The sequence below is a fragment of the Hyla sarda genome, chromosome 10 (genome assembly GCF_029499605.1).
Source record: "Hyla sarda isolate aHylSar1 chromosome 10, aHylSar1.hap1, whole genome shotgun sequence".
NCBI lineage: Eukaryota > Metazoa > Chordata > Amphibia > Anura > Hylidae > Hyla > Hyla sarda.
In genome coordinates, this window is record NC_079198.1 from 120,477,270 (window position 1) to 120,500,710 (window position 23,441).

The 23,441-nt window shown below is 50.6% G+C and overlaps 1 protein-coding gene across 4 annotated transcripts in view; it reads right to left on the bottom strand.

Annotated features, from left to right (window-relative positions):
• The window catches only part of UBE4B (ubiquitination factor E4B), a 91,406-nt gene extending 82,191 nt beyond the window's left edge, over window positions 1–9,215 (bottom strand). The window contains exon 1 of one of the 4 annotated variants that reach the window (XM_056543528.1): window positions 9,136–9,215. Coding sequence is in view for 3 of the 4 variants with exons in the window: in XM_056543529.1 (XP_056399504.1) it covers window positions 4,589–4,612 (24 nt within the window). In the remaining variant the exon portion in view is untranslated. Of the gene's footprint in view, window positions 1–4,588; window positions 5,092–9,135 lie in introns of those variants that run through there. The other 3 variants (XM_056543529.1, XM_056543527.1, XM_056543526.1) reach the window with 3 other exon arrangements.
• Window positions 9,216–23,441: the final 14,226 nt, after the last annotated feature.

Genomic DNA, 23,441 nt, shown 5'->3' on the forward strand with positions numbered 1-23,441 from the left:
CAATCGTCCCCTGCGACACACTGTCCCCCCCATCGTCCCCTGCGACACACTGTCCCCCCCATCGTCCCCTGCGACACACTGTCCCCCCCATCGTCCCCTGCGACACACTGTCCCCCCCATCGTCCCCTGCGACACACTGTCCCCCCCATCGCCCCCTGCGACACACTGTCCCCCCCATCGCCCCCTGCGACACACTGTCCCCCCCATCGCCCCCTGCGACACACTGTCCCCCCCATCGCCCCCTGCGACACACTGTCCCCCCCATCGCCCCCTGCGACACACTGTCCCCCCCCATCGCCCCCTGCGACACACTGTCCCCCCCATCGCCCCTGCGACACACTGTCCCCCCCATCGCCCCCTGCGACACACTGTCCCCCCCATCGCCCCCTGCGACACACTGTCCCCCCCATCGCCCCCTGCGACACACTGTCCCCCCCATCGCCCCCTGCGACACACTGTCCCCCCCATCGCCCCCTGCGACACACTGTCCCCCCCATCGCCCCCTGCGACACACTGTCCCCCCCCATCGCCCCCTGCGACACACTGTCCCCCCCATCGCCCCCTGCGACACACTGTCCCCCCCATCGCCCCCTGCGACACACTGTCCCCCCCATCGCCCCCTGCGACACACTGTCCCCCCCCCATCGCCCCCTGCGACACACTGTCCCCCCCATCGCCCCCTGCGACACACTGTCCCCCCCATCGCCCCCTGCGACACACTGTCCCCCCCATCGCCCCCTGCGACACACTGTCCCCCCCATCGCCCCCTGCGACACACTGTCCCCCCCATCGCCCCCTGCGACACACTGTCCCCCCCCATCGCCCCCTGCGACACACTGTCCCCCCCCATCGCCCCCTGCGACACACTGTCCCCCCCATCGCCCCCTGCGACACACTGTACCCCCCATCGCCCCCTGCGACACACTGTCCCCCCCATCGCCCCCTGCGACACACTGTCCCCCCCATCGCCCCCTGCGACACACTGTACCCCCCATCGCCCCCTGCGACACACTGTACCCCCCATCGCCCCCTGCGACACACTGTACCCCCCATCGCCCCCTGCGACACACTGTACCCCCCATCGCCCCTGCGACACACTGTACCCCCCATCGCCCCCTGCGACACACTGTACCCCCCATCGTCCCCTGCGACACACTGTACCCCCCATCGTCCCCTGCGACACACTGTACCCCCCATCGTCCCCCTGCGACACACTGTACCCCCCATCGTCCCCTGCGACACACTGTACCCCCCATCGTCCCCTGCGACACACTGTACCCCCCATCGTCCCCTGCGACACACTGTACCCCCCATCGTCCCCTGCGACACACTGTACCCCCCATCGTCCCCTGCGACACACTGTACCCCCCATCGTCCCCTGCGACACACTGTACCCCATCGTCCCTGCGACACACTGTACCCCCCATCGTCCCCTGCGACACACTGTACCCCCCATCGTCCCCTGCGACACACTGTACCCCCCATCGTCCCCTGCGACACACTGTACCCCCCATCGTCCCCTGCGACACACTGTACCCCCCATCGTCCCCTGCGACACACTGTACCCCCCATCGTCCCCTGCGACACACTGTACCCCCATCGTCCCCTGCGACACACTGTACCCCCCATCGTCCCCTGCGACACACTGTACCCCCCATCGTCCCCTGCGACACACTGTACCCCCCATCGTCCCCTGCGACACACTGTACCCCCCATCGTCCCCTGCGACACACTGTACCCCCCATCGTCCCCTGCGACACACTGTACCCCCCATCGTCCCCTGCGACACACTGTACCCCCCATCGTCCCCTGCGACACACTGTACCCCCCATCGTCCCCTGCGACACACTGTACCCCCCATCGTCCCCTGCGACACACTGTACCCCCCATCGTCCCCTGCGACACACTGTACCCCCCATCGTCCCCTGCGACACACTGTACCCCCCATCGTCCCCCTGCGACACACTGTACCCCCCATCGTCCCTGCGACACACTGTACCCCCCATCGTCCCCTGCGACACACTGTACCCCCCATCGTCCCCCTGCGACACACTGTACCCCCCATCGTCCCCTGCGACACACTGTACCCCCCATCGTCCCCTGCGACACACTGTACCCCCCATCGTCCCCTGCGACACACTGTACCCCCCATCGTCCCCTGCGACACACTGTACCCCCCATCGTCCCCTGCGACACACTGTACCCCCCATCGTCCCCTGCGACACACTGTACCCCCCATCGTCCCCTGCGACACACTGTACCCCCCATCGTCCCCTGCGACACACTGTACCCCCCATCGTCCCCTGCGACACACTGTACCCCCCATCGTCCCCTGCGACACACTGTACCCCCCATCGTCCCCTGCGACACACTGTACCCCCCATCGTCCCCTGCGACACACTGTACCCCCCATCGTCCCCTGCGACACACTGTACCCCCCATCGTCCCCTGCGACACACTGTACCCCCCATCGTCCCCTGCGACACACTGTACCCCCCATCGTCCCCTGCGACACACTGTACCCCCCATCGTCCCCTGCGACACACTGTACCCCCCATCGTCCCCTGCGACACACTGTACCCCCCATCGTCCCCTGCGACACACTGTACCCCCCATCGTCCCCCTGCGACACACTGTACCCCCCATCGTCCCCTGCGACACACTGTACCCCCCATCGTCCCCTGCGACACACTGTACCCCCCATCGTCCCCTGCGACACACTGTACCCCCCATCGTCCCCTGCGACACACTGTACCCCCCCATCGTCCCCTGCGACACACTGTACCCCCCATCGTCCCCTGCGACACACTGTACCCCCCATCGTCCCCTGCGACACACTGTACCCCCCCATCGTCCCCTGCGACACACTGTACCCCCCATCGTCCCTGCGACACACTGTACCCCCCATCGTCCCCTGCGACACACTGTACCCCCCCCATCGTCCCCTGCGACACACTGTACCCCCCCATCGTCCCCTGCGACACACTGTACCCCCCCATCGTCCCCTGCGACACACTGTACCCCCCCATCGTCCCCTGCGACACACTGTACCCCCCCATCGTCCCCTGCGACACACTGTACCCCCCCATCGTCCCCTGCGATACACTGTACCCCCCCATCGTCCCCTGCGACACACTGTACCCCCCCATCGTCCCCTGCGATACACTGTACCCCCCCCATCGTCCCCTGCGATACACTGTACCCCCCCATCGTCCCCTGCGATACACTGTACCCCCCATCGTCCCCTGCGATACACTGTACCCCCCATCGTCCCCTGCGATACACTGTACCCCCCATCGTCCCCTGCGATACACTGTACCCCCCATCGTCCCCTGCGATACACTGTACCCCCCATCGTCCCCTGCGATACACTGTACCCCCCATCGTCCCCTGCGATACACTGTACCCCCCATCGTCCCCTGCGATACACTGTACCCCCCATCGTCCCCTGCGATACACTGTACCCCCCATCGTCCCCTGCGACACACTGTACCCCCCATCGTCCCCTGCGACACACTGTACCCCCCATCGTCCCCTGCGACACACTGTACCCCCCCATCGTCCCCTGCGACACACTGTACCCCCCATCGTCCCCTGCGACACACTGTACCCCCCATCGTCCCCTGCGACACACTGTACCCCCCCATCGTCCCCTGCGACACACTGTACCCCCCATCGTCCCCTGCGACACACTGTACCCCCCCATCGTCCCCTGCGACACACTGTACCCCCCCCATCGTCCCCTGCGACACACTGTACCCCCCCATCGTCCCCTGCGACACACTGTACCCCCCCATCGTCCCCTGCGACACACTGTACCCCCCCATCGTCCCCTGCGATACACTGTACCCCCCATCGTCCCCTGCGATACACTGTACCCCCCCATCGTCCCCTGCGATACACTGTACCCCCCCATCGTCCCCTGCGATACACTGTACCCCCCCATCGTCCCCTGCGATACACTGTACCCCCCCATCGTCCCCTGCGATACACTGTACCCCCCCATCGTCCCCTGCGATACACTGTACCCCCCATCGTCCCCTGCGATACACTGTACCCCCCATCGTCCCCTGCGATACACTGTACCCCCCATCGTCCCCTGCGATACACTGTACCCCCCATCGTCCCCTGCGATACACTGTACCCCCCATCGTCCCCTGCGATACACTGTACCCCCCCATCGTCCCCTGCGATACACTGTACCCCCCATCGTCCCCTGCGATACACTGTACCCCCCATCGTCCCCTGCGATACACTGTACCCCCCATCGTCCCCTGCGATACACTGTACCCCCCATCGTCCCCTGCGATACACTGTACCCCCCATCGTCCCCTGCGATACACTGTACCCCCTATTGTCCCCTGCGATACACTGTACCCCCTATTGTCCCCTGCGATACACTGTACCCCCTATTGTCCCCTGCAATACACTGTACCCCCTATTGTCCCCTGTGATACACTGTACCCCCTATTGTCCCCTGTGATACACTGTACCCCCTATTGTCCCCTGTGATACACTGTACCCCCTATTGTCCCCTGTGATACACTGTACCCCCTATTGTCCCCTGTGATACACTGTACCCCCTCACCTCGTCAGCGCTCAGCTCCTCCATGTTTTTCCTTTTAATGGTGGCAGAGGCCCGGGGTCCGTGCGAGGGGCAGGAGGAGGGGGAGGGAGAGCCGGCGGCCTCCGGCTTCAGGGCTGCATTGTCTGCGGTAGAGTCCGGGGAGAATGATGGTGGATGAGGAGGAGTAGACAGCTCTCTGCGCCAACACACACACCGCGTCCTATGCTACGACGCCGTAAAGTGACGAGAGGAGAGAGCGGGGAACACGGCGGGGGGAGGCCTGGGCACCGGGGACGACGCTGCTTCACACAGGATTATTCATCAAAACAACCGGGCGGCCATCTTGCAAAAGTGCTCATGTGACATCAGGAGAGACCGCCCACAGGACGAGACAAGTGACCAATCAGCGAGACGGGAAGGCGGGGACTGTGTGAGAGGGGGCGCGGCTAGTGTGAGGCGGCAGAGAAAGGGGGGCCGCCTGGCAACAGGGGAAGAGTCTGGTGTCCATGGCAACCGGGCCTAGGCCTTCCTGTTCAGGGCCTACCTGCAGCCATTCTCACTCTGTGGAATAGTTATTGTAGCAGTGGGATTAGTGTATTCATTAATAAAGCTAATTATAGTTCACACACAGCACTGTATTACAGCTCTATCCAACCTACCAGTTGTACAGATGGCGCCCATACAAGTGTATTGGGCCCTACTGTACTTCAGCTTGCTTCTAGGTAATAACTCTAGGTATATTGCTCAATGAAACCTGTACACCAGTGGTCTCCAAAGTGTGGACCTCTATGTGTTGCAAAACTGCAACTCCCAGCATGCCCGGACAGCCAACGGCTGTCCGGGCATGCTGTGAGTTGTAGTTTTGCAACAGCTGGAGGTGCACAGTTTGGAGACCACTGCTGTATAAGTTGCACAGAGGCTGCACAGTGTACTCCACCATGCACATGAGCCTTAAAAGTGTCCATCCCCATTCATACGGCAACATTTCTGCAGATGGCAGGTGCCGGCAGAACAAGCCGGCGCTAGGACCACTCAGAAATGCGCCATCTCCAATGTAAGTGAATTTCTGCGGCAGATGTTTCTGCCACGTAAAAATTCTGCCATGCGCGCAATGCTGCAGAATCCCATTGAAAACATTAGGCTATGTCCACACGATGAAATGTCAGCACGGAGAATCTCCATGCAGACAGTCCGCAAACTACGGGGCACCAGCATAATATTCTGGCGCTAGGAATGTGCCATCTCATAGACAGCTATGCATTACGTGCAGACTCCACACAAAGAATGAACATGTTCATTGTTTGTGCGGACATGGAACATCTGGCACGGAAATTCCGCCGTGTGCAAGAGCAGCAGAATCCTGTTGAATTCAATGGGAGTCTGCTGCAGCAGAATTTCCGTGTGGACATTCCAAACGGAGTTCCGCATGGAAATTCCAAAGTGTGAACATCGCCTTATAGTCTATGGAGCTCGTTTCTTGGAATTGGCTGGAGGGTGATTCCACTGTCTCGCTGCATTTGGCGAGAGAGCCAGACAACTCCGGCTCCCTGCACGCAGCAGGTTATACCTTGGAACAATGGAACCGTGGATCGCCAGGACCTGGCATTTATACTATGGGACCAGTCTATATAGTTCGGCAATTGCTGCTTCTTTTTCCCTTACAGGGTCCATATGTATTATTAAGCTCAAAACTGAGTAACATGCATATTATGCCACTGTGGTATCCCGGTAGAGGACCTTGTCCTGTCCCTGTGTAAAGTCCCCTCAGCTAGAGTCCCTCCATTCCACAGGGCTCTCCTGCAGGGCTTGCCCCTTGGTCACCTCATATAAATGTATTTTTGTATAGTGTACAAATGTATAGGACCTACCCAAGTCACATAATATATTATAATGGTTGTATAGATATTTAGGACCTTTCTGGGTCATGTGATAGTGTCATGTGATGTGACCAGAGTTCTCTGGGTTCAGTACCTACAGGCTTTGCAACCAATGGGATTAGTCCAGCCCCCTTAGTATATAAGGGGCTGTAGTCTGTAAATTCACTCTCTTGTCTCTCTCTTGTTCCTGCTCTTAGTTCCGGACTATTAAGCCAAGCACAAACAACATATCTTCATTCATCTCCACTAGGCCAAAGCCTAAAGGACCAGCAGCCACTAAAACCGTGAGTTATAAAGCTCATCCTACAGATCCTGTGTGACTACTATTCCACTCAAATCTTATAATTAGTAGGACAGTGGCCTGCATAAAGCTCATTACTACCAGTCCCAGCAAAGCCTGTGAGGAACCTGCATCCCGGTTACCTCGAGAGAAACTGTACAATTGTAAAGACTGTTGCATAAAAGTTCAAGTAAAAGTTTCCAGTTATCTCATAAATTCTGCTGTGGACATTCCATTTATTATCCCTGCCGTTTGTGGGCCGGTTGGTGGCAGGACCTCTAATACTAAGTAAACCTTACCCTGGCGTCACGACAAGTAAGGGTTAATACAACCAGACCCTGTAATATCATTGTAAGACCCCAGACACCACACCACAGTCTGTCTAGGAATACATTTTTTTGCTTTTCAGGTCCCATTGAATATTGACAAATTGGCTATGTTTTTACCAGTTTATTAATTTAAGGTCTATACTGTTTAATATTGGATACCTCCCTGATGAAGCCACCCCTTACAGGGTGATAGAAACGCGTCGGCGGTTTTTCTCTATTAGTCTGGATGTGCAAGCTATCTGTATACCTGCTGCACTCCATCATTATGACATCTCTGGACTGACCAATATTGGTCACTTCCAGTTTGAAGTTATTGTTTCATAAACATTTAGACCAAGTTTTCCTACTCATTTCACCTTAATACATCACTTATTTCCTTATCTTTTGTGTGATATATTAAAGGTTATATTTTATGGCATATCCTGAACACAAGTTCCTATATTTATAACCGGCTGGAGAGTGAAGCACGCTGCCACACGCTTCACCCGGCTATATCTAGAGATCAGAGGGGGTCTCAGCACTTGGCTCAAGGGGCGGTAGCATCAGTATGTGTAGAGCAATAGAGAGATCCCATGAGGGAAAAGGCGGATGAAAAACACGTCTGGGGTTCTTGCTTTCGTGTATCTCCGGCTCTAACATAGAGATGCATGAAGGGAGCATGCCGGCCGCGCTTCCTGCAGTGATCAACACACTTCATTCATGTGGAGAGCCGGGGCGTTGGGCAGGATATCGCGGGGGTGTCCCAGCAGTCGGTCTCCCCACTGTCTGACACTTATGAAGGTGATGTGATGAAAAAAAACTCTGGATGTAGACTCCACTATCCTGGATGGACAAGCCATACGTTCAAGACACCTTGGATGCGTACTACAGAAATGCTATTCGGATGTTTCTTTGCCCATAGGTGACATTCCTGAGCTAGAAGAGGACTCTTGGTGACTCCCACTCTATTGGTGTTAAACATAGTGGATAGGTTGTCGGACTGATCAAGATGTCTTTCTGGAGAAAAGTCTTCCGGTAATGGATTAGGGCAGTTTTACTGCTCTCAACTCTCTTTAGCTAAAAACCATATAAGAGGATATCTAAACAAAATATATCTTCCATTACTTACCATAATAAGTGCTACTGATCATTTTAACATGTTGTGGAGGGGTTTCTACTATTTTAAGAAAGAAGTGTAATAAACATTTATTGCTTTTACAGGGGGTTCCTAGTAAGGGTTTATCCCTGAAAGGGGACAACCCCTTAAAGGTTGTGATTATCCTATTGCCCTGGAACCTTCAGGGAGTTGTTTTTTTTGTGTGTGATCAAATACAGAAGCGAGACACATAAAAAGATATGTAAAGCATCTGCATGACCTAGTGAGTAACACAAAGAAGCATTATTTTATTTCTCTGATATGACAGGTCCGCTTTAACGCAGTGTGAACCCAGCCTAAGACATGTAAAATACACCTCATCCCACCTTCTCATGACAAGAGACCTTGGGTGAGGTTTTTCTAGCCCCTATAGGCAAGAGATTTATGGATGATCCTGTCAAAATTGATGTGAACCCCAAATTTCTGGAGACCCAGCATTGTTACGCACTAACTGTACCTCCTGCTAATTACGGTCCAAATGCCTTTGGATCACATTGTTACATCATCACAATGGTAAATGATAGGAATGCTATTAGCTTCTTTCTTATGTAATGGAACTTATATAAGTTGTGGTGTCGGGTGAGGGTAATGTGTGAATTAACTTTTTCGTAACGCCAAGGCGTGGTTGACCTATACACCACCCGAGGTAGGCCAGCTTCTCCTGTGCCAGGCATGGGGCAAATAATTATTCTGACGCAAGGTTACGGATAACTGGCTTTACTGAGGTTGGAAAGATGGTACAATCCGTTACAGCTCAGATTAGCATGAAGGAAATGCAGGGTGAACTTTGGGAAGCTTATCGGCTTGCTGGGACTTGTAGTGGTATGATACTGTGACTGACTTTCTGGATGCAACCCACGCTGGACTGTAGTTCATTGAAGGACTAACTTGACTGACTGACTTGCTGGACTTGACTGAAACTGAATCCCCAAGACTTTAGTGCTTACCGCCAGGTTTTTACTTTCACCCAGGCTCAGGGATTAACTTGTAGAAGATGCATGGTCCTTCAGAATCCTCTCACAGACTCCTCAGACTTCTCTCAAATGTACCTCAGCATTAACTGAACTCTGGTTACACTATATATGGAGCAGGTTTTGAGAAGTCCCATTGGGCAGATAAGTCACATGGTTCACCTCCGCATACTCCCCTAACAACAAGGTCCTTAACAATAGGTTTAAAGTGAAAAGTACATATGTGGTGTCCCGGCACCATATTTCATACTGTGCCTTGGTTATTAGTCCCCAAAGTTAGAGTCCCTAGGACTGTCGGGGTTCGCTTTCCTCATTTAACCCCTAGTCACCCCTTAGATAATATTTACAAATATTAATTGACTATCTAAATAAATGTATCCAATCCAAACCGGCCAGCCCCTGCCCATATAAGGGAGCTGCACCATATTGTCACTCTCTTGGGTTGCTGACTCTGGACGAGGTAGGACCTCCGCAGCTTACAAGACAAATTACTAGGCCCAAAACCTTGCAGCTTAGGCCTGCGCTAGAGACGGATAGTTCTTACAATTCCCCACTATCTCCGCAAGATCTCCAGACCTAATCCAACCCCTAAATCCGGCAGATCTATGCAAATACAATCCTCAAAATCTAAAAGGAACTTTCCGGTCCTAAGCATCTGTCAATCACTGTTTGTAAAGACTCTGTTATCTGGACTGTTCCCGTTACTGCATATACAGAAAATCTTCAGTAAAGATTCCTGCAAGTTTTAAGTTCAGCACTGCTGTGGACAATCTATTTATTTTACACTCGCCTATCGCTCTTGGGAAGGGTGGCGATAGGCCCAGCATCACTACAGAGTTTTAACCCTCACCCTGGCGTCATGAGTGACAAGGGTTAACAGCGCCCCTTTATCATATAGTACCCCAACACCCCTACTGCCCTACAACCCCCAGGCTATCACACATAGAAATGACCAAATTCATTAACTATTGCACAACATTGTAGTATACTGTGAAATATAGAGTCCTAAGGAATGTGGGCCCAAGACGGACATTGAAGCAGCATCTGCCACACAGGATGGGCAGAGTACAGAAGAACACTTTATTCTGTACTGGCTCACCACAAATGATAAGTGTAACTCATTTGTCAAAATTCTATATAACAGTTTATACAAGGTTGTGATAGTATTAGAAAGCAACATGGCTCCAACATGGCAATATACGGTCAGCACTCTGGGGATTTCTGCACGTGTATTAATTTAGTTGTTAGCCTGAGTATTATGTTGGTATAATATGGTACTATTATTTGGCACAGTATGGTGGTATTACTCAGGCACTATAAAGTACTTGAGCAATATTATTCTTCAATTCCCACATTTCATGAAAACATCAGGAAGTTTTTTCTGAATATAAATGAAACATTGACATTAGGTGGTTTGAAGTTTGATCTAGATCTGTGTTGTTTAACCTGCGGCCCTCCAGCTGTTGCATAATCAAAACTCCCAGAATGCCCTGTCATGCAGGGAGTTGTAGTTTTGCAACAGCTAGAAGGCTTCAGGTTGGAGTCCACTGGTATACACCAAGGGCATCCAACTGACAGCCCTCCAGCTGTTGCAAAACTACTTCTCCCATCATTCCCAGACAGCCAACCCCATGCTGGGAGTTGTAGATTTGCAACAGCTGTAGGGCTGCAGATTGGACACCATGGGTCAAGCCACATGACATCAAGTTGCACAACCAAAATATTGGTGCAATTTTTGAATTTGTGAGTTGGCTGTAAAATAATAATAATGATAATAAATAAATAAATAAATAAATATCAGATTGGCTGCTGCAATGTGACTATGTTGCAGACTATAATAGCTATGTCATGTGAGACCTGCAGCCAAAAGTCCAGCAGGTATGCAACTACATTAAAGTGTAACTGTCGTCAACAATTTTTTTTAATATAATGTAGATAATAACATTATATGTATATTTGTAATATATTTTGGTGTATATTTTTGGGTGAAAAAATGCTATCTCTGCAGCTATTGCCTGTGTGTCTCTATGAGGAGTCCAAATACAGGAAGTGAGGGCGGGACAAGCAGGGCTCTGTGCAGGCTCCTGGCTTGTCAATCATCCTCATGTGTGAGCCCATAGCATGTCATAGATCCTCACTGCACAGAGCCCTGCTTGTTTTACCATTAATTCCTGTATTTGGACTCCTCATAGAGACACACAGGCAATAGCTTCAGGGACAAAAATAGAATTTTTTTGTAACCAATGTATATTACAAATTTACATATAATGGTATTTTCTACATTACAGTGACCCCCCGACCTACGATGGCCCCGACATACGATCATTTCAACATATGATGGCCTCTCAGAGGTAGCATCAACATACGATGCTTTTGTATGTCGGAGCCATCGCGTAAACGGCTATCCGGCAGCGCAGACTGCTTCAGCTGCCACCGGATAGCCGTTTACGGTGCCCCGTGTGGTCCGCTGACGATCACTTACCTGTCCTCGGGGCTCCGGCGCGTCCTCTTTGGGATCCCTTGCATCGTCAGCACTCTCCATCGGCGTCATCACGTCGCTGCGCACGCCGTCCCGTCATCCAATAGGAGCGGTGTGCGTAGTGACGTGATGGCGGCGACGGAGAGCGAGGATGCCGGGGAAGCAGAGGCCTTGCCGGAGCATCGGGGACACCTCGGGGACGCGGCGACAGCGATGGAGGCGACATCCAGGGCAGCCGGGATGAGCGTTGACGGGTCCGGAGCGGCGGGGACACGTGAGTATAACCTCCAATACCTGTGGTCTACAACCTGCGGGCCTCCAGATGTTGCAAAACTACAACTCCCAGCATGCCCCGACAGCCGTTGGCTGTCCGGGCATGCTGGGTGTTGTAGTTTTGCAACATCTGGAGGTCCGCAGGTTGTAGACCACTGTCCTATACTTTACATTGCACGGATCCCACAACATACGATGGTTTCAATAAACGATGGTCCGTTTGGAACGGATTACCATCGTATGTTGAGGGACCACTGTATATAAAAAGTTTTTATTTGCGACAGCCACGTTCACACCTTAGAATTTCAGTGGGGAATTCCTCATTTTGCAGCAACACAGTCCCATTGAAGTTAACAGGATTCTGCTGCATTGTGGACACAGTGGAATTTCCCCACCAGATGTTTATTTTTTTATTTTTTATAATTATCATTATTATCCCTCAGGAAGTATAAAAGGCCATGTACACACTGTGCACATTCACCCTTCAGAATCCCTCTTGTATTGCAAAATTTCCGCAGCAGAATTTAGCCGGCGGAATGGGCGTCTGCCCAAAAAATGAACATGTTCATGGTGGAAATCTGCAGGGACTGCATTACCGTCTGTGAGATCAGCGGCGTCTGCTGCAAGTGAAATTTTGCTAGCTGAATACCACAGTGTGGGTGAGCCCTTAGTCCTTCCTTTATATTTTGAATCCACTTGTGGCTTTCACATTACATCATGGCATCTGCTTTGGCGCAGTTCACAAACTATATGGGGGTATTATTTACATACTATGTGCCAGCTTTCATTGCACCAGAGCTCGCTGACAAATTAAAGCTGTGATTGGTTGCTGTGGACAAAACCAGACAGTTTTGGCTCAAGGCAGATTGATAAACCTGGGCCTATAGGGCAGAACTTATCCAGCAGTGTACGCAGCCAATATATATATATATACACGGTGTTTCTCCGAAAATAAGACCGGGTCTTATATTAATTTTAGTCTCAAAAAACACACTAGGGCTTATTTTCAGGGTAGGGCTTATTTATTTATGGGGGGGGGGGGGGCTGCAGGAGTGTGGAGGATGGGGGGCTGTGGGGGGATGGGGGGCTGTAGCAGTGTAGAGGATGAGGGGCTGTAGCAGTGTGGAGGATGCCGCACCCCCCCCCCCCCATCTTCCACACTGCCACAGCCCCCCATCCTCCCACAGCCCCCCATCCTCCACACTGCTATACAGCCCTCCATCCTCCCACAGCCCCCCATCCTCCACACTCCCGCAGCCCCCCATCCTCCACACTCCTGCAGCCCCCCATCCTCCACACTCCCGCAGCCCCCCATCCTCCACACTCCTGCAGCCCCCCCATCCTCCACACTGCTACAGCCCCCTCTTCCCCCGTCGTCCTCCACATTCCTACAGTGCCCCCCACCCCTCTGCCATAATAAACCAGCACTTCCCCACCTTCATAGCGTCCGCAACTGAAGCTGCAGCTCTCGGCGGCGGGATCTCCTTCTACTGCTTACCGGTAGCAGCCGGGGCAGGGACACGTACGTGACGTCGGGCGTGCATATGCGCAGACATTTTAAAGCGACAGCGTCCCTGCCCCGGCTCATTTAACTTGCCAAGGGACCAGCCAAAGGGGGGGGGGGGGGGCAGGGGGTCCGCATCACATTACTGGCGTCCGCGGTCCGCCAGTTGAGTACCCCTAGCCCTAGGTCTTATTTTCAGGGTAGGGCTTATATTGCAGCCCACCCCGATAATCCAGCTAGGGCTTATTTTCGGGGTAGGGTGTATGTTACAATCATGTTTTGCGTGCAAATTTGCAATTGTATTCCTTTTTACACCAAGCACATTATCACTTACACCACTTCGGAGCTGGCATAGGTTTCTAAGGCTGCAACAGAAGCAACAGATATATTAAGGCCATGTTCACACGTCCGGAATTTCCACACGGAATTGGGCATTGGAATTCAGCCAGAGATTCTGAAGCAGCAGAGTCCTATTGTTTTCAATGGGATTCTGCTGCGCATGTCAACCTATTCTTTCTGCACAATCTGCATTCCGCATTGCTGTATATGAGATGGCGCATTCCCTTGTGGTCCTAGTGTCGGCCTCAGAGGTTGGTTCTTCTCAATAAATCTGGTGCTGCCAACAGGGACAGGATTTTACTTTAGACCAGCGTATGAAGTGGATCTGTTTTGTACTTCATCCAAACAATGATAAAGTACAAAGTATATCACGGTATGAGGTCCGGTCAGAAAACCGTATACGGGGTAAAAATGAGACAACCGGAGTCAGCGTTTGACTCCGGTCAGCTCATTGAAATGAATGGGGTTCGGGCCGGATCCAGCAACCGTACACTACAAACGTAGTGTGAACCCACCCTCATGTACATTTGGGGTGTTCAAAAGTGGTTCCCAAGATGCCGCCGAAGAAGACACTAGATTAGAATTGTTGTGGCCTGGAAAAAATACTTTCTGTTAGGGCTCATTCACACTCCGAAAATTCTGCTGGGAGTTATTCAGAGCAGAATTCAGCTTGCACACTTGCAGATTTTGGGGGAGATTTATCAAAACCTGTGCAGAGGAGGAGTGGTGCCGTTGCCCATAGCAACCAATCAGGTTGCTTCTTTCATTTTTAAAGAAGCCTGTGAAAAATGAAAGAAACGTTGGTTGCCATGGGCAACTGCACTACTTTTCCTTTACACAGGTTTTGATAAATTCCCCCTCTATGCATATTTCACATTGGATTTTACAGTGGAAGCCGAAAGTATGGACATGTTCATTCTCAGGGCTTGTTTACACGGTGGAATTCCGAAATTCTGCACAAATTCCATTCAGCAAAGTTTTGCGAGCAGAATTGTGGAATTATGGTGGAATTTCCATGCAGAGTTTTGTGGAAGAATTCCACTGTGTGAACATGGCCAAATATGGATCGTCTCCTGTGAACAGAGCAGCACAATCCTATAGAAAACAATGGGATTCTGCTGCACGTGGATTTCCATTCGGAAAAACTCTGAGCGGAATTTCCTTATTGTGCATGGAACCTATATGATACGACAAGCTGCATTAAATGGGTACTCCGGTGGAAATCAACTGGTGCCAGAAAGTTAAACAGATTTGTAAATTACTTCTATTAAAAAATCTTAATCATTCCAGTACTTATCAGCTGCTGTTCACTACAGAGAAAGTTCTTTTCTTTTTGATTTTTTTTTTTAAATCAACTGGTGCCAGTAAGTTAAAAAGATTAGTAAATTACGTCTATTTAAAAATCTTAACCATTCCAGTATTTATCAGTGCTCTCTGCTGACACCTCTGTCCGTTTTAGGAACTGTCTGGACAGTTCCTAAAATGGACAGAGGTGTCAGCAGAGAGCACTGTGGTCAGACAGAAAGGAAATTCTAAAAGAAAAGAAAAGAACTTTCTTTGTAGTAAACAGCAGCTGATAATACTGGAAGGATTACGATTTTTTTAATAGAAGTAAATTACAAATCTGTTTAACTTCCTGGCACCAGTTGGTTTAAAAATAAATTGATTTCCACCATAGCACCCCCTTACCCAATGGTGCTAGCCCCAGCACAATCAATGGACGCACAGCAAGAAAAAAATTGTACTATAAAAATGCTGCAGTTCTATTGTGCAGTAGATTTTTTTTTTGTAAAGTACACCATCAATATTTACAGAAAAGAGGTGCGATCTTAGGGCTCATTCACACAGCCGCCTGCTCCCGTCAAAAAATGCCCGGTATGCAACCCGTTTGGTAATTTTGCAAATGGGTTGTAAAGGGCTGTAAATGGATCCCATTGATCTCAATGGGATTTTTTTACAGTCCTTTATCACCCATTTGCACCCGTTATGTTTCTAACCCGTTATTTTTGACGGCCAAAAGACGTTCCATGCACAATTTTTTCCCCCGTCAAAAATAACAGGTGAAAAACGGGTCTTTTAAATTTAACATTGAAGTCTATGGGAAACGGGTTACAAACGGGTTACCCTTTAATGTACCCGTTTGTCCCCGTTCATTTCAATCCATTTTTCACCTCTATTTTCTTCTGAGCATGCTCAGAATAGGTGGCATGAACCAGGAATTAACGGATTAAAGGATTAACGGATTAAAACGCGTGCAAACGGATATGATATAGGAGTTTTCAACCGTTATAAAAAAAAAACGTGTTACTAGACCAGTTTGCAATCCGTTTGCACCCGTTGGTAAGCCGTTTTTTTCATGTTCCGTTATTTCACTTGAACGGGTGAATATCGGGACGGGAACCAACGGCTGTGTGAACTTAGCCTTACCTGTAAACCACATAAACCAATCTTTCCCAACCAGGGTGCCTCCAGCTGTTGCAAAACTACAGCCCCTGGCATGCCTGGACAGCCTTCGGCTCAGAATAGGTGTCATGAACCAGGAATTAACGGATTAAAGGATTAACGGATTAAAACGCCTGCAAACGGATATGATATAGGAGTTTTCAACCGTTACAAAAAAAAAAACGCGTTACTAGACCAGTTTGCAATCCGTTTGCACCCGTTGGTAAGCCGTTTTTTTCATGTTCCGTTATTTTACTTGAACGGGTGAATATCGGGACGGGAACCAACGGCTGTGTGAACTTAGCCTTACCTGTAAACCACATAAACCAATCTTTCCCAACCAGGGTGCCTCCAGCTGTTGCAAAACTACAGCTCCCGGCATGCCTGGACAGCCTTCCCCGCCCAGGTGACTACTTACGGCGGCGGCGGTGACTAGTTTATAACTTCATATCTTCACCATCCCTGGGGGCAGGAGCGTCCCCCGGGAATGGTGAAAATAAAGATTTTACCCTATATAACGCTTTGCCATGCATTATATAGGGTAAAATCTGATGATTGGTTCCCTTTAACCCCTTCCTGTAACAATGTAAACACGGGAATATTTTACAAAAAAAAATAAAAGACTATCTATAAAAGTCAGTAGCATTTTCAGTAGTGTGATGTGGCCAGGAAAAGGCTCGGTCATAGCCAGTTTAGTTTGCCGTGCTGCATTAGGATCTCACATCTGGATAAGATCTTTGGTCGGTGTAATGTTCAAGAGACGTTCCTGGAATCCGAGTTCATAAATATTAGGACACAGAAGAGATGTTTGCACGTTGGAGAGTTGACATCAGCTGCTGCTTTCACTTATTCAGTAGGTGTGCATTGCGACATGGAAACCATCAACAAGCAGGACCAAAGGACCATCAACAAGGTCGGGGGGGGGGGGGGGGGTTTAAAATTATACAGATTCCTGGCACCTTCCAGTATATATCAGCTGCTGTATGCTGCAGAGGAAGTAGTGTAGTTCTTTCCAGTCTGACCAAAGTGCTCTCTGCTGCCACTTTTGTTCGTGTCAGGAACTGTCTGGACTCGGCATGAGAGGATTGCTATGGGGATTTGTTCTTGGTCTGGACAGTTCCTGACACGGACAGAGGTGGCAGCAGAGAGCACTGTGGTCAGACTGGAAAGAACTACACAACTTCTTCTGGACTGTCATACAGTAGCTGATAAGTACTGGAAGGATAAAGATTTAGAAGGATTAAGATCTAGAAGTAATTTACAAATCTGTATAAAACTTTCTGGCACCAGTTAATGTGAAAAAATTTTTTCCCCCCTACAGAGTACCCCTTTAAACTAGTGTTTCCCAAAGGCTGTCCTGGCATGCTGAAAGTTGTACTTTCGCCACAGCTGGAGGCACACTGTTTGGGAAACACAGCCTTAAAAGGGTACTCCACCCCTAGACATCTTATCCCCTATCCAAAAGGATAGGGGATAAGATGCCTGAGTGTGGTGGGGGGTGTCCGGCGGCTGGGACACCCCCTGCCATCTCCTGGCCGTTATGAACACTTGGCTTCCGTGTTTGTGACGTCACGCCATGCTAGTACACAGCCGTAAAGCCCCCTCCCATTGTCATGAATAGAGGGGGAATGGTGTGACGTCACAAAACGCATAAGGCTTAATACTTAAGGCAATGTGTTCCGTGAGTATTTCCGCCTAAAGAATGAGCTACACCATTCTTCAGGGGGTAATTTGAATGGAATTTTTGAAGAGGAATTTGTGAATGGAAAATCCCTTCACTAGCATGTACAGTATTGTAAGCAGAATTTCTGCCTGCAATTTCAAAGCAGAATTGCAGGCAGAAATTCCGTAGTCTGAACCTACAGTAGCCTAACTCCCCTTCCTATGTTCCCCTGTTGCGCCGATATCGCCGTCCCGTTCCTCCGGTGCTGCTCTGCTTCCTGGGCTCGGTGACTCATACTGCGCTCAGCATATTGCCGGCCGCAGCGATGTCCCACCTCGGCCGGTGATAGGCTGAGCGCGCTGTCATGTAAGGATCCCGGGCAGCAGGGAAAAGGTGGGGCCCAGGCTTCTTACAAGACAGTGCACTTACCCTATCACCGGCCGAGGCAGACATCGCTGCGGCTGGTGATACGCTGACTGCAGTATGACGTTCCGAGCCTAAGAAGCAGGGAGCCAAGTAGCACCGGAGGAACGGGACAAGGATATCGACACAATGGGGGAGCGTAGGAAGGTGAGTTTTTTTTTTCCCGTTTACAGCCTGGGCACAGGCGAAGTGAAAAGTGTTGCGTCGCAGGTCTCCTTTAAGGCTACCTTTACAGTAAAAGGAGAAACCAGTATATTGTAAGCAGATGTAGCAGAGGGGAACCTGTAGCGGAATAGCACCCTGACAAGGGGTTTAGTGGTTCCAGTTGGAAGCATGTATTTTATAAGGGGTCTTTTGCTTTAAGAGAGCAGTGGTCAGTCGGGGCTGGAGGTAATGGTAAAGGGGGGGGGGGGTCAATAGTTCAAGAGGTGGGTTTGGGAGGTTATTTAAGGGCTGGTAAAGGGAGGAGTTATCACTGTGGCGGGAACATCTTACCTGAAAAGTTGGCCGCACGTCTCTCTGTCCTTCCCTCATGGATTTGGAGGCCTTGTTTGGGCAGCTGCAGGAGGCTGCTGAATGCCATGGTGGTGACTGGTTCCAGGAGCAGGTCCGGTCTCTATTGGGCGGCGGTTCTGTAGACAGACAGGTGGGTGCTCCCCCTTCTGCAAGACAGTGGAGAGTTTTAATTTTGGTTTTCGGATCCCTAGTTCGGCGGTGGCTTCTGGTAGCAATGGGCGTAATCTGGTGTCGGCCTTTGCGGCCCCAGAGGTGGTTTCGGCTAAGTTGGTGGCAGAGGTTGCGTTGGGCAGAATGGCAGGCCCCTTAGCTGATTCTCCAGTGGAAGGGTTGGTCGTGTCGCCGCTTGGCTTGGTCCCTAAGAAGGAGCCGGGGAAGTTCCGGCTGATCCATCACTTCAGTGAATGATGGGATTGCCGAAGGGGCATGTTCAGTGTCTTATACGTCTTTTGATGAAGCCGTCAAGGGGGTTTGTAAGTTTGGGCACAAGCCTTGTTGGCAAAAACGGATGTGGAATCGGCGTTTCGGTTGTTGCCTGTGCATCCAGAGAGTTTTCGGTTATTGGGGATTCGTTGGCAGGGGAGTTTTTATGTTGATTGCTGCCTCCCGATGGGTTGCTCAATTTGGTGTACCTATTTTGAGGCTTTCAGTTGTCTTTTGGAATGGGGGAATGCATCGAGGAATGCTTCACTAGCTCGATTTTCTGTTTTCGGGCCCGGCGGGGTCAAGGGTCTATTCAGTACTGTTACATACCATGGAGGCAGTGGCTCGCTGCTTTGGTGTTCTGTTGGCCGGTGACAAGACCGAGGGTCCGGAGATGGTAGTTAAATTTTTGGGCATCGTAATAGACACGGAGCGTATGGAGTGTCGGCTTCCAGAGGCTAAGATGGTGAATTTACGGGGGGGTGGGGGGCGTTTGAGTGTTGTGCAGTCATTGTTAGGTAAGTTGAATTTTGCCTGTAGGATTTTACCTATTGGGCGGGTGTTTTGTAGACGTTTCACTATGGTTAAAGGTGGGGTCACGGTGGCTCACCATTTTGTTTGTTTGTCTGCGGATGTGTGGGCAGATTTGGCGGTTTGGAAGTCTCTTTTGGCAGTTTACAATGGGCAATTGGTGTGGATGACCGAGACGGTGGAGGATTCTGCCTTGGAGCTGTTCACAGATGCGGCAGGCTCTCTGGGCTTTGGGGCATTTTTTGGCAGGCAGCGGTATGGCCTGAGTCTTGGCAGCAGGAAGGTTTGTTGTTTAATTTGGTGTTGTTGGAACTTGTTCCAATTGTGTTGGCAACAGAGATTTGGGGTGATAGGTTGCAGGGTAGGCGTGTTCGTTTCCGTTGTGACAATATGGGTGTGGTTCATGCGATCAATAATCAGACTTCCAATTCGCTGCCGGTGCTGCGTTTGTTGCGCCATTTGGTGTTGCAGGATTTGGTTTTGCATGCTCATTCAATTGCTGTACATGTTTCTGGAGTGCTGAATTCCAGTGCTGATTCACTTTCTCGCTTTCAGTGGGACAGGTTTCTTGCGCTGGCACTGAAGGCGGAGCGATACGGTATCCCTTGTCCAGAGGAGCTTTGGAGCGTTGTTTTGAGTCTGCATCCGGATTGATTCGGCACTGTCTGGCAGATCGTACCTAGGAGTCCACTTATGCTAAGGTTTGGCGTGTTTGGGAGGAGTTGTTGCGCAGTGTGGATATGTGTGAAGTGGCGGACGACTGGATGATGGTGGTTTTGCATTTTCTGGGAGTGTTGTATGAGTCTGGGGTGTCTTTTTCTGGGGTTGGCAGTCGTATGTCTGCGTTGGCCTTTTGGTTTGCTATGCGTGGTTTGGAGGATGTTACAAAGCATTTTTGTTAGCCAGGCCTTGCGGGGCTACTGGCAGGGTAGATGGAGGGCTGATCATCGGCGCCCTGTGTCTTTTGAGTTGTTGAAGTTTTTGGCTGAACAGGTAGTGGGGCAATGTTTTGATCCTTATGAAGTCTTGTTGTTTCGTCTGGCATTTTCATTGGTATTTTTTGGGCTTTCCGGGTGTCTGAATTGGTGCCTAGGAGCCGGAGGGGTTTGGCTTTTACGGACGTGGAGTTGTTTCCGGGATTGGTCCGTTGCTGTCTTCACCAGTCTAAGACGGATTAGGCTGGTGCAGGCCATTACTTTGCCTGGGGCCTTGGTTTGTCCAGTGTGTTGCATGGAGGAGTTTTTGGCAGTCCGCCCGGGGGCTCGGTGCCATTGTTGGTTCATGCAGATGGCTCCACGTTGTCTCAGTATCAATTTGTGTCTGTGTTTCATAGTTATTTGGTGGCAAGGGGACTGGTCCCTTGGGACTATAGAACGCACTCGTTCAGCATAGGGGCCACTACGGAGGCAGTCCGCTGGGGTGTGGGGGAGGAGCGCATTATGAGAACTGGTTGCTGGGAGTCCAGTCGTAGGGAGTTGGTGGGGTTTGGTCATGGTTTATTTTCTTGTTATTTGCGTGCTTTTGTCTTTCAGGTCGTAGCCCGGCATTTGTGCGGATCGTGGGACACTACTACGTGAAGTGGGGTGCCATCAGAGCTGACGTGTGGAGGGATGGCAGGCAGTTAGGGTTTTCAATGTCGGTAGCGGTGGTCCGATGGATACTTATCGGGGCCATGGTTTGGAGAAGTTTGTTGTAGGAGTTTTATCGGCATGCTTCCTTGGATCGTCCTCCAGATGTGCTGGTGGTACACCTGGGGGGGGGGGGGGGGGGTAATGATCTGGGGAGGCGCCCTTCATGAGAGTTGATTTGTGACATCAAGCTGGATTTATTGCACTTGCAGACTACTTTCCCAGGCATAGTTTTTGTCTGGTCAGAAATGGTGGCGCGGCGAGTTTGGCAGAATGCTAGATTGGTGGTGAAATTGAACAAGGATAGAAACAAGAAGGTGGGCCGTTTTGTGTGCGACACAATGGGGGCATAGTGAGTTAGAGGAGGATCCTGGGGAGTTTCTGAGGAGGGATGGGATCCACTTGAATGTGATAGGCATTGATTTGTGGGCTTGGCCTTGCAGGAGGGGATAGAGAGGGCTCTTCATGATTGGCAGGATGAAAGTAGGTGAGGTTTCATACACTCATCTGTGGCAGGAAAAGGGTCCTTCGAGGTGTTATCTCAGGGTAAGTTTGGTTATTTACAGTTGGAATGGGCCTCCTAGTGGTGGTTCAGGGCCCCAGGAGTAATTGGGTACATGCACGGTCATGTGGGTGCCTGTGGGTCAGGTGATTGCAGCCATGGGTAATGAGTTTGGTAGTGAATGTGGTGGTGAAATGTGGTGTGAGCTACATAGTGGTTTTAGTTACCCTCCAGGGAGCCATATAAATTAGATATACTGTTAATATTGTAATAATGTTTAATATATTTTGTTAAATAAACGCGCCTTTGGGCCCAATTATTTCCAAGTATGTGTCACTTATGGGTTTGGGTGGTCAGCGAACAGGAACACAATCTAAAGTCCCTTCAGTCAAGATGAGACAATAGCAGCTCAGCCTCCCCTGTAGGATGACCTCTGCACAGGTCACAAAGCATGCTTACAAGTATCTTCCATACAAACAATAGTCTGGAAATGTTGTTGTGGCCATGGGGCTTGCTGTAAACTAAATGCTGTTAACGTGGTATCCCAGTAGAGAGAGAAAAAAAAAATATATATATATAATTCCACCAGAATACCCCTTTAAAGGTTACGTTCATATTGCCGCTGAGCACAGCTAAAGGGAGTTTTGTTGGGATGGGAGTTGAGCGGGCGGGCGCACACCCTACATCTCTTTTTTTCTCCACTTAACTCCTCTAATATAGGAGACACCCTATGCAAGTCAAGGGGATCCGTTGGGACCTTGTGGTGTCCATTATGCTCAGACCCATTCAGCACCAAACAAATAAAAAAAATTTGAATGAATGCTGAACTGATCAGAGCACAACAGCAGTGCACAGCTAGCAAAAAGAGCGACAGATCCATCAACAGCAGATTTTTGCTATGTGGATACAACACTAATCTATGCTGCACAATAATCTCTACGGGGAGCAGATCCTACAGGGCTCAAGCTACAGTGAAGCAAGTGACCCCTCTGCACTATCATACAAGGAAGTTCATTGTAAATTAATGTTTAACATGTTCTCTCAGTATTTTGGTGTCCCCATTTCCTTCTATAAAAGGAGGGGGGGGGGGAGAGAGAGAGAGAGAGAACAAAAAGTGAATGTTGTAGTATAGTGACTGACGGATAAGTCTTCAGATATGAAACTTCTTCTTAGGCCTTATTCACACACTGATTTTGCCAGTGGATTTTTGTTTTTGCTAGATTCTGATTAAAATCTCCAATGTTATCAATTCCCATTTTAGAGTGATCCTAGCAGAACATGCTGTTGCCCCCTGGACATTTTCCAGGTTGGACCTTCTGCAAAAACGCCCGTGTGAAAAGGCGTACTGCGCATATCATAGGAGTAACTACTTAGATTGTGTTTGGGGAAGAGGCACCCCAGTTCAGGTTTTAACTTGGGGAACAAGATTGTATAGATATTGCAGATTGAGGTGGTGAAGAACCTACTACTAGGTGGTCATGGCACGGAAAGAGGTTGAGGATAGCGATATCCAGCAGATCCCCCGTGGGCAAAATGTGGTAATAAAAAGGGTCTTCCGG